The 12,457-nt window shown below is 30.9% G+C and overlaps 2 protein-coding genes across 2 annotated transcripts; both read left to right on the top strand.

Moving 5' to 3' along the window:
• The first annotated feature begins 4,493 nt into the window (after positions 1-4,493).
• LOC105433814 (uncharacterized) lies at positions 4,494-8,326 on the top strand. Its single transcript, XM_011649267.2, has 2 exons — positions 4,494-5,067; positions 7,128-8,326. The coding sequence occupies exons 1-2, from the start codon at positions 4,494-4,496 to the stop codon at positions 7,622-7,624; spliced, it is 1,071 nt and encodes a 356-aa protein (XP_011647569.2). The 3' UTR covers positions 7,625-8,326.
• A 1,758-nt stretch (positions 8,327-10,084) lies between these two features.
• Positions 10,085-12,094, top strand: LOC105433813 (transmembrane emp24 domain-containing protein 7). The gene is made up of 3 exons (XM_011649266.2): positions 10,085-10,448; positions 11,011-11,256; positions 11,328-12,094. Exons 1-3 carry the CDS (start codon positions 10,293-10,295, stop codon positions 11,553-11,555), a joined length of 630 nt encoding a protein of 209 aa, XP_011647568.1. The 5' UTR covers positions 10,085-10,292; the 3' UTR covers positions 11,556-12,094.
• The last annotated feature ends 363 nt before the right edge of the window (positions 12,095-12,457 follow it).

Below are 12,457 nucleotides of genomic sequence, written 5' to 3'. Positions count from 1 at the left end.
GAACAATTTGATAAAATCTACTGCGTTTTTTCTGTGTGCTATTAGCTTCGTAATAATAGTTTTATTATGGATTATAGACGGACTGTGTCTATAAAAAAGAAGTCCTTCTTCATCCCTGCAACTAATCCATTTTAAAGAGATATTTATTGCTCAAACTCAATTTGATCAATTCTTGAAGATTTCGAAAATAATCGATTACGCTTTTTATTAATGTTAATTTTATATCGTGGTTTCTCTTTGTCTTTAAGAAAGAAACTAACGGATTATCGTATGGATTGTCGTATGTTTCTCATTAAATATGACTACGATCCGATATCTCCAATTAATTCGCCTCGTTCGCGGCGAAGGTGCGGCTGATACTTTCGCGAATACACGACGAGTACACATCTCCGTACGACATGCTCGCATGTGCGTGTACATGTTATGGAGGTACATAGAGATCCATTCAGCTTTACGCTGTAGTCCAGCGTGCACGTCGCACGTTACGCGTTACGCGTACATTAATTTGATGCAACACGCACAATCACGCGCGAGCAACGGCAAGCGCCGGTCGCGCTTGCTTGCCGACTGTAATAAGAGGGGCCTTTCAAGAGCCGCATGTCCTCTCTCCTTTCTCTTTTTCTTTCCAGAGCACCCTCTTCTTCCGCACTCATCCTCCGATACGCACCTTCGTCGTGCTGCTGCACGCTTCAGGACGTGATGCACGACGTGAGGCGCGACTCGACCAGACCGATGGGATGGGCGTCTCACGCAAAGCAACGTGCATTATACTTTAGTTATATGCTGCCATACTTGTCTTGCTCTGCACTCTACAGGACGTTCCACAACAACGCGATCTTAACGTTTATCGATTTTTCTGACTGTGATCTAGATTTTTTTCAAAAATACTTAAAAAATTTTCGGTTAATATCGCAGATAACTTTTAAACTTTGAATTATAATTTCATTAAAATCTGAAATTGAAAAAGAAATGTGTAATTGAAGTTGAAATTCGACAAGATTTTAAGATAAGACTGTTTAAGATAAGACTGTTTAAGATGAAAAGATGACGATAGTTGCGTATTTCTTCGGTTTAGTCACAAATGTTTTTCTTCAGGCGGAGATAATTTCATTGCATATTCTCCCTTGCATCCCTTGCATCCAGCTGCTTTAATAAAACGCGCTTCTGTGTTACCGCGACGATTTAATATTTAGCGAATTGCGGAAGCCCTGTGACGCACGCGAAAGGATGCTAGTATTTTGTATTCTCGTTAATAATTAAATTCTACAGCTGCTACACGTGATGAAAATTTCCGATTACTGCGCGGGGTAACACATTGCAAAACGTAACATATACATTTTACAAGTTTCACTTGCTATTCGTTATGACATTGAGACTTGCTTGAAACGATAACAAGCTGAAAATAAAGATGCTGAATTTCAATATATGATAGAACTATTTTTAAAGAGAACTATCCAAAAAATCCACAACAGTTCATGAAAAAAGATTAGATAAATATTTAAAAAGTGATTAGAGTTCCATTCTGTTGTAATACAATTTTATTTCTAATAGAAGATAATAAATTGTCACAGCGTTTATTTCGATAATGAGCAATCGGCGTAATTGCATGAAAAATTAGAATCATCATTGTGAAAAAATATTTTTTTCATTTGAATTCATAAACGCACTCTAACTTCAACGTGATATAGTATGAGAATAAATAATATTTAAAAAAATAATATTTAATACAATATAATTAAAAAGTATTTATTGATATATTTTTTTCATATGTATGAATCCTTAAGGAGATACGCTACAGTAATATTTTCAACAAATCAATTTAACATTTTTCCAAAGATTGATATTTTAGAAGTATACTCTTAAAAGAAGAAAGATTTTAATGGAATTCAAAGTGTTTCTCAAGTTGTATAAATTATAGTGAAAGCATGCGCAGCCGGTTACCCTAAGACGACCTTTAGCCTAACTTAAACCCTGCCCATGTATTTAGGCTACAAATATTCTCTCGACCATGTAGTCAATGTCGTGTTTGTTTCATCGGCGATATATTCACTATAATAAACTAGTAAATTCGATTAATAAATAATCTATTAAAATGTTAAACGCGTTTTTCTCGAAATCACTTTTCTTTAATTACTGGCATTTATAATTAGGACAATTTTCGAGACTTGGCTCCAAATTTTAATTTTATAAAATAAATCATTTTAGTTAAGGAACAAGGATTCTTTTTCTAAATTCTTAGTGCCTAAGCACAAAAATATATATTTAATTGTATTTAAAAATATGTATTTAAAAATATGAAAATCTAGTGAAATTTTGAACTTTGTTTTAAAGTGTTACCATTTTGTGAAAAAATTATTTTAAAAAATCCCTATGCTAAAACTATATTCATATAGTTTCGAAATTTTCAAGAATTTTTCATTTCCAATAGTCACAACTTGAGTTTTCTACGTCGCTGATGAACTATGTTCCATGAACACAGGGATCTACAATGTTGTGCAACATCACCAAACGTATCTTTATATTTTTATGTACAAAAGTTCTTAAATTATTCAAAGTTCCGATTAATGTACAAATTGATATTTTTTCTAAAACCTATTATTTTTATAAAAATCCATTAAAGAAAGCTTTTTTTGAACTTTTATTGTAACGTAAGTCACTCTCTTAAGTCACCGTATAACTTTCGAGAAAATTATTAAATATACATGTTCATAAAATGCGAACAACGCATACATTGATTGTTTATCTATCATAATATTTCTAATTTTTATAGAACAAGAATAAGAAAGAAAATATAGTAATGTAAACTAAAATTTTCGACGAACAAGACGACTACAAATTTTTAATAATTCATTATATGATTTAGAAAAATATTGATCTCAAATATCTGAATTTTGAGAAAATGTCAATTCTATTAATACTCATCTTTTAAAACTTGATAACAACATACAATATCCAATAAGCCGCACGCAATGTGACTAAAAAGATATATATAATTAAAAATTATATGTTATCTCAAAATCATAAATCAATATAGCGATCATAAACCGACTATCCAATTTCATAATTTTATGCAACGTTGTCACTCATAATGTAATTTAACTTTAACAACAATATAACTTTTTTTCAAGAAAATAATGTTAATATTTATTAATTATTAATATTTATTAATATTATTTAAAAAGACATACAGAATATAATGTAAAAGACATACAGAATGTTTCTAATAATGTCGACAAAAAGGTTACTCAAAATACAAATTTTATATTTTATAGATTAGTAAAATCAATTGGCAAGGGAGCTTCTGTATTTTACTTCATAAGTTTCTTCCTCTATTAATCTACTAATTTATTTTAAAAATAAATAATAATGTAATAGTAACATAAAAATTAGATATGATATTTGCATTTAGAAATCATTTGTAATTTAATAACGATTATTTTTATCTTAAACTTTTTTGAATGAAACTTAATTAGTGAAATGTTATCTTTAATTTTTAAGTATTAATTTTTAATTATACATTTTATGAATTAATTTAAGGTATAAATGTTTATGCAACTGTTGATACAACGATAATTTGTAATACATTTGGCCAAAGCAAGTAGTTTACAGCAAAGATTAGAGAATTGGAATTTATAGTTCAATTTTATATTTCAAATCGTTTTATATGATTTTAAAATTCCACTCCAAAAATTCCAATTCCACTGCAATATAGCATTCAGTTATATAACTCGTTATATAGCCTATCTCGTTATCTCTTATATCTTGTTATCATATTCAACATAATATTAAGTTCAACATAAAATTAAACTATGAATATATCCAACATGGCAGCCAAGATTCCGCATTGTTACGAAATCGAGGTTTCCGAAGCAACCAATTTGCTTATTATTATTGACTATAATATTATGATGGCGCGTGTTAGGAAATATTTTGTGCCAGGTTGATCATCTGATCAATTATTTATTTAATAATCTAAAACGATTCCGTTTTCATATTTATCAACGCAATTAGTTTCAAATATTCAAATCCATCTTTTATGATGTTGCATGACATCATTTCAATTATGCTATTATATTATAGAAATTATTGATAATAATTTCATGTATGAAAAGTTGAATCCATCTCAATTATTAAATCTGAATATAAAAAACCAGATGAGCCAAGCTATATGTAGGTGGCTATTAATATATTTAAAATAACTAATATAAACAATAACAATTTACAGAAAACGTTTCGATCTTTAATATGGTCATTTTCAGTATATAATAAAATTCTATCGACAAGTTATGTTGTTTGTTAAATAAAGTTTACTTTAAAACATTTGTAGGTCGACAAAATATTTTAACAGAAATATAAAAATGGCATTTTTTTATAATCATGGCTGGATCTTGATATTTAATAATTATTTTTATTTTAATAAATACAATCTACAGAATATATTATATTTTTTCCAAATCTTTATTCCAACACAATTTTCTAACGTACATAAAGCCATGTTTCCACGAAAGCGAGAGGCGCGCGGCCCGGGCGCAGCCGGCGGCAAAGGCTGCATTGCCGGCGCCACGAACACCGACCGTGCCGGAAGCCGCGCATTGGATGTGCCGATGGCCCGTTTCTCGCTTAGTTGCGACTCGGTCGCCATTATGGAGAGTGCCACAGAGTGGCCATACGACAAGGTTTTGCAACTGATCGCATTGTTTCAGCAACGGCCGATGTTATGGGATACTCGATGCGATGCTTATAAGGATCGGCAGAAACGTCAAGAAGTCACAGTCGAGCTCGCAACGTACTTCAATGTTGAGAAGGATGAGATCGAACGAAAGCTGAAGAATCTTCAAAGTCACTTCTATCGCGAGGTTAAAAAGGAGGAACAATCCAAATCGATTGGCGGGATTTACCGTAGCAAGTGGTTTGCTTACAATGCACTAAAATTTCTGGCGGACAAGAGCAAACCAAGGCGAACTCATATTTCAGCTATCGGTAATAAAATGCCGGTAACGCGGCAAAAGCCGACGGTGGCTCACATGTCAACAAGACATAGCGACAGAAACCGCCTCAGAAAAACTGGTAAGAAAAAAAGTCGTTTAAATATTACGTACATCAAATTCGCGATTTAAGACTCGATTTTCTCGCGGCACGACATGAGTTATGTGACGTCAAAGGCGAGAAATTACATGTAAAAAGTTTCTTGAGTCATATAGCTTTATTTTGTAACCATACCATAAAATATCTGTCCAATAGATCGTAAAAGTATAAAATAATTCTTGATGGACACTTAATGGACACTCAGCTATCAAAAACAACTAGATCTGGTGATCTGATGATTTTTGAGCAGTGACCATTATTTCAAGAATTAATTTACACTTTCTATTGAACAAATATCTTAGTTTCTGATATTTTTTACAAGTTTTAAGAATATGAAAATATTATGTTTTTAAGAGAAAAGTACAAAATAAAGCTATACGATGCAAGAAATTTTATGCATGTCATTTCTCACTTCTGACGTCATAATTCAATATGGCTACAGCAAAAAAGCCGAGCCTTAAAATAAAATTCATGTGCGTCAGATTTCCTATATTTTTTTTTTATTTATGAATCTTATTAATTAACTTTTGTAAGATTAATGTAAAAAATCAACTAAAAGATACGGATAAATTTTAAAGCTTTAATAACTTGTTAAATATGAAAAAAATACTGAATACAATTCGCTATTTTTTCATATTTAGCAAGTTTGAAAGTCAAATTGTATCGTTGAAGATAATAAATGTCGCAGTCATCACAAATTGATTCTTTTTTTGAAGCCTAATCTTATATTAAGGTTCTTGCTGATTCACTGTACAATTTTGAATCGTAATGTAAATAACGTAATATAAAAAATGAAAAACGTAATGAAAATTCTCACATAATACATTAAAATCGAAATATTTTTCAATAAAACAATTTGCAATCAATAAAACAGATTTGTTAAATATATCGAAAATTTCTTTTTTATTTTCTTATTTTTATATAATCAGAATAAATATGTGCATAGAATTGAATTATGCCTAATCAAGAGTGAAAATATAATTCAATTCCAAATGTATAATTATTTATTTATTATTGAAAAATAAAAATGGAAAGAGAGGTTTCAGTATATTTTAAATTAATATGCTAAATACATTAATTAGGACTAAACACATTAATTAGAGCGTTCAAGCATTCAATCATTATTGATCACATATTAAAGTTTAACTACTTAATTCAAAGATAATAATCAATTCAAGATTTTTGAATCCGACATTACAAAAAAATATAATTTAAAAAATGATCTATATTAAAAAAAGAAATGGAATTAATTCGAACAATGATTTTGAATTATTGGATAGCCTTTATTTTAACTTTTTCAATAAAATTATGCAATAATCTTTTAAATGAATGCTGTTACACGTCAGTTTATTTATACATATGGTAATACATATATATTTATACATATAATAACACAGATAGATTCTTCCATTTTGTTAATTTCATATTTCTCATTTAGTTATTTTTATCAATTTATGTTATCAATTAATGCAATTTTTAAGTTAATTTTACTTACTAATTTCTCTATGATTTTCGATTTCTAGTTTTATGTTTTTCTCATTTTTACACTTTAAGTTACACTCAAATTATTTTAATCATAGCTGAATATCTATTAATGAATATCTATTTTAAACAAATATTTTCAATTTATCCCATTGGATTTCAATAGATTGATTTAACTTTTCTTATAATGAAAAATGAGAAACGATAGGATTATATAATTATACTTTAATTTTATCGAGAATAACGACTTCGTTTTATTTTCGCGAATTTATTATTTACTTATTGTAGCATTATGTTAATCATGACATTTTTATTTATGATCTTTGTAATTTTAATCTTATTATTTATTCATCTTCTTTTTATATTTATCTAATTTTACTTAACTTATAACATATTTCTTTATAAATAATTTTTTATCTTTTTTGATAACTAACTAAAGAAAATTGAATGAAGTCAAAATTGTTTCTGTTATATTCTTAAATTTGAAAAACTTGATTTTTTTCATTTTTAACCCTTTCATTGATTCTACAAGTTATATTCATTTCGTTTCGATTGCGTAGAATACGATTCGAAAAATTCATCTTTACGGAAAAAATCTACGATCAAAAACGAAAATGCCGCATCAATCATGAATAATTTTTTATATATCGATACGAATCAGCAAGACAATAGTATGGATAACAGTCAGGTAGATTACTGGGAGGAGAAGCCAGTCAGTATAGCCAGTCAAGATCCGATTGAGTTTGCGACGCAAACGATCGACGAGCAATCCCAGCATATTACCAATTTTGAGGACAACCGGCCAAACGGGAAAGGGCCCTCGACTTCTTGCAAGCAAGACACGAAGACTGCCATGATATCTGAAGATGTGATCGGGCCGGCGATCGATTTTTTCCTCACCGAATTGAAGACTCACGGTTCAAATGACCCGGAATTGAACTTCTACCGGAGTCTCATTCCGGACATTATGAAACTCTCTGATAAAAAACGCAGACAGTTCAAAGAAATGGTACTATGCACGTTGAACAAGCTCTTAGATGAGGATGAGAAAGCTTAGAAGATGTAAAGCGATTTTACGAAATTCAACGGAAATATGTGGATTTTTATCGCGCGATGTGTTAAAAATTATAAATAATAAAGAAGTTGCGTTCAGGTATGTTTTTGATTTTTGGAATTTCTGATTTTTAGTGATAGAAATAAAAATAACATTTTGGCTTTTTATATATTTGTATTTTTCAATCATGGTTGCTACTTGAACGGTACCAAAACAAAGCAGACGAGCGCAAAAGAGAACACGAAACAATTTAACTTTGATCATAAATACCGATCGTGACGTGGCATTCTTGCACTTATCATAATAAACTATTTATTTATTCGAATTTACACGATCTGAACCTAAGTATTCAATTTCCCGCGAATTAAAGACATTAAAGTTGACTTTAAATATTAATAAAGCTGAATTTAGAGATAGAGAAATGAAAGGCATGAACGAATACGAACATTGCTTCAATGCGTAATAATATTGTAAACATTTTTCGCATAGTTCTTGCATAGTTCTTATCGATAATTTGCTCATTTGCGCTTATTTTTATCTGTACCTAGCCATTACCGATTTAAGCCGTTATCAATTTCGGTTTAAATTTGACATCTGTAAAAATAATATGTAAAAAAATATCTATGCATTAAGAATATATGTGCCATACATCAAAATATCGTGAAAAATATAAAAATTGTAGATTGTTCTACTATTTCTTCTGAACATTTGTGTAAAAATTGAACATTTTTTTGAACAGTTTAGAAATTAATCAATTTTTAAATTTATTCTTTAAAGATCGTATTGTAACTGTAATGCTACTGACTAGTATGTTTACCGAATTTTATTATTATTTTATTAATATTATTGATTTAATATGTATTGATTTAATATGTATAATTGATAATTTTTATATTTTATGCATGTTTAAATTATTTAATATCTATATCACACACCTATGGTTATTAAAAAAAAATTTACTTATAAATTATTAATTTATCTTGATTTTTATAATTGACTTCAATATTGTAAACATTTTTGATACAAAAGTCGAAAAAAATATTAATTATAAATATTTTTTTATAGCAATGTTAAAATTATATCATTTTGTTTATATTTTAGTTTCTTCATAATTCAAATTTATTTATTTTAAATTTTAGTACAAAAATATGTTTCTTTAAATTCCGATAGCTTTTTGCTGCTATTGTACATATCTATAGATGGAGTATAGTAGGATAAGAGGAGTGGATCAAGTCAGAAGGAATTCCAAATTTTTCGACATACTTGATTTAAATCGGAGCTATTCGGCTAGTAATTTGTTCTTCCATATGTCAAAATGTTAATATTGAAGTTCTAACTTTAAAGCGCACATATTGCTAAATATTTATAGATTTATATATTATATAGAAATAATAAATAAATGGATAAACATAAAGTAACCTTAATTTTTTGAATCTATAATAGATTTATTACATAGTAAAAAAAATGTGAAAGCTCTATATTAAAAAATATACTAATTAAAATTTTTGTATTAAATGTCCAATATATGTATGCATAAATTTAACACGTAATATTTGTCACATAATGATAATTTGTCACATTTGTAACACATAACTGAACTTAACTTTTAAAAAATATTAAAATAACGTGCATATTAACATAAAGTTCATGTTATAATCTTTGTCAACTGTGCCGTTAAAGGGATGTAATGTCTAAGACGCTCCCGTAAGATTTTTGTACAAAGATATAAAAAACATGACTCACAGCACATGAAGTACATGAAGTACATTGTACATATGTATGATCATGTAATATAAAAATATAACTATATGATATAAAATAATATAAAATAATATTATGTATATATAATTATATTTTTTAGGCATTAGCCATTACATGGTATTTTAAGTTTTAAAAAATGAAAATAATTTTTATTTTTAATTAATTTTTTTAATATAAAAACTTTAATTTTATACAAAGTTAAATTAAATTTACGATAAAGCTTACTGTTGATTTTCTATTGAAATATTAACATAGTATTAGTATCACCAAAAAAAATAAATATATTAATATTATATTAAATTAACAAAAAATGTTGTATGAATCATTTGGAATATAATATATATTAACTTTAATACAAATTTATTGTATATTTAATAAAAACTAAGAATATTTAAATATACTTATTTTAAAAATGAAATAATAATATTAATATTTTTTTTAGTCAATATATCTAAAAGTGACGTGGCAATAACTATCTTACTTCTAAATTTGTCTATTCCGCGGAGGTAGGCCCCGTCTATAAGCCTAAGATATGTATTATATATATATATATATATATATATATATATATATAAAGTCAATAGATTTTTTAAATGCGAACGCGCGAGTTGAATCGAAATCACTATGTTTACGTATTACGTGAACGTAGCCATTTCCGCAGCTGCGCAGTATCGTGTCGAACACGACTTCATCACATGCGCGCGGCCGACATCCGGCCACGTTAAAATAGCTTGTTTTGCGGGAGATCATCGGGGTGCCGCCGGGAAAAAAGTGGAAAGCGGCCGCGCGGCTCTTGCCCGAATTTTTCCGAGTCTTACGAGATCTTAAATGCGCGCGGATCAGTGACGCGGGGTGTAGCTGGCGGTAGCCGCGTGAGTGTCGTCGACGAATAAACAAACAACAAACGAGAATGGATTGCTGGTCGGCCTGGCTGCTGCTTGTCTCGCTGCTCGGCGCACTCCTGCTCACGGGTGGCGTCGAGCTAACCTTCGAGCTGGCCGACAATGCAAAGGAGTGCTTTTACCAGGAGATCGAGAAGAACGTCTCGTCTACGTTGGAGTTTCAGGTGCGCAACGTTATCAGACGCTGATCCCCGGTGACATTACGTACGTTCCGCGTCGCGATGACACGTCGCTGTTAGCGCCCGTCTGGCGCATCCGAGCCCGGAATTCGCGGCGCAATACGCGGCATTCGCCGCCTGCGTGGCTTCAGATTGAAATGAGCGAATGGGAAAGAGAGAGCGCGGCGAGTAGAACTCGAATAACGCGAATTAATAAAATACAAGTAACGGATAATAAGAATAATGTTATTTACAATTGTATTTAAAGATCGAAGAGAAATATAAAATAAAATTGTCTTAATCGCATTATTTTTATTCATCTTTTATCAGAAAAAAGAGACAGGTGCAGTGTGATTAAAACACTTGCATTAATGCCAATCCTTTTTTCTAGAAAAATTTTGTTTACATCGAGCGATAATATTTTTATTAGTATTGCAATTTTCTTTAATCAGATGTTTCCTTTAGATAAAGGTTCTTTAGGTTTCATTGATTTGTCAACATTTTTAGACAAAAATATTTTGCATTTATCAAAGTACTTTGTTTGTGAATGTGTTTTTATATATTTCAGGTGGTTACAGGAGGCCAGTATGATGTAGATGTAAGTTTAGAAGCTCCCAATAAGGAGATTATCTATAGCCAAGTAAAAACACAATTTGATTCGCACTCCTTTATACCAACCATGTCAGGAGTGTATAAGGCTTGCTTTAGCAATGAATTTTCTACATACTCGCACAAACTTGTGTATATGGATTTTCAAGTTGGCGACGAACTGCCACTTCCTGGTCTTGGAGAACATGTTACAGTCATGACTCAGGTGAATTACTGTGACAAAACTTTATAGTATGTGTTAACGAGAAAGATATCTTACATGCAAATGTCTTGTAGATGGAGTCTTCCGCGCAGGAAGTGCACAAGAATCTAATTAGTATCCTGGATTATCAAACACATCATCGTCTGCGCGAAGCTCAGGGTCGCAAACGTGCGGAAGAACTTAATGAGCGAGTGCTCTGGTGGTCGGTAATGGAGACTGTTTGCATCCTCTGCATCGCCGTGGGACAGGTTTTTATCCTAAAAAATTTCTTCACGGATCGAAGCCCTTCTCAAAGTTATTAGTGTGATAGCAAAGTAACAGAAAGGAAAAACTCGTTCGCGACCGAGGTACCACGATCACCGATCGAATCGTCCTCGTGACGATGTTTTTTCATCTCAGCGATCAAAGTGCCATCGTAACGCCCGCCGGTAATGTCACACCTGTACATTTCCTCGTTGGAACTTTCTGCTTTGAATAGTCTGACAATCGAGAAAGGATCGCTGAGAGAATACCGCGATTACGAAATCCAAAGAGTCGGTGAAAAAGCGAGGTGATCCAGATCCTTGTATACACCACGAACGTATTATCGCGTTCGTAGCTATTAATTTATACCGAGGCTGAAAACATTTTTAACACGGGTGCTGATAGGACTCGGAGCGATCAAAAGGGAACAAGTGCAAGCAATAGAATTCTTACACCTTCCCCTCCCTCTCGATGGACACTCAAGTTGTACTTATACTGGCATGGGAACAGTATAATGGACATTGAAAGGGATATGAACATTATGTTTTTACTTACTGTGAATGTGTAACATAATAAATTAAAAAGATACTTGTGTGTATATTATGTTTACTCGTATCGTCGAGCGATCTGATTAATTCCCGTCTCTCATTACTTGCCGCGCCTTCCATTATTTATCTTGGATATCAGTTGAGATAGAAATTACTTAAATAAATGCAGTTGATTATTTACTTGTTTCCTTCGATTTAATGCAATTTTATTTGAATGTTGTTAGTTCCTCAATAATGACAAATAAGAGATTGGCGCAAATGGTAATTTATGAGTGCAAGTCCTCATTTTCATACGTGGCAGATGTCACGTTTTCCGTTGCGTCTGTAGTTATTTGATAAGCGTATGCGCAATTGAAAAATGGCACTCGTGCATGAACTCATCAATATTCCGTCTGCGTAATCACATTTTTCAA

Source organism: Pogonomyrmex barbatus, unplaced genomic scaffold, assembly GCF_055798465.1.
Source record: "Pogonomyrmex barbatus isolate J1 unplaced genomic scaffold, ASM5579846v1 scaffold90, whole genome shotgun sequence".
In the NCBI taxonomy this organism is placed as follows: domain Eukaryota; kingdom Metazoa; phylum Arthropoda; class Insecta; order Hymenoptera; family Formicidae; genus Pogonomyrmex; species Pogonomyrmex barbatus.
This window is presented reverse-complemented; position numbering and strand designations above follow the sequence as displayed.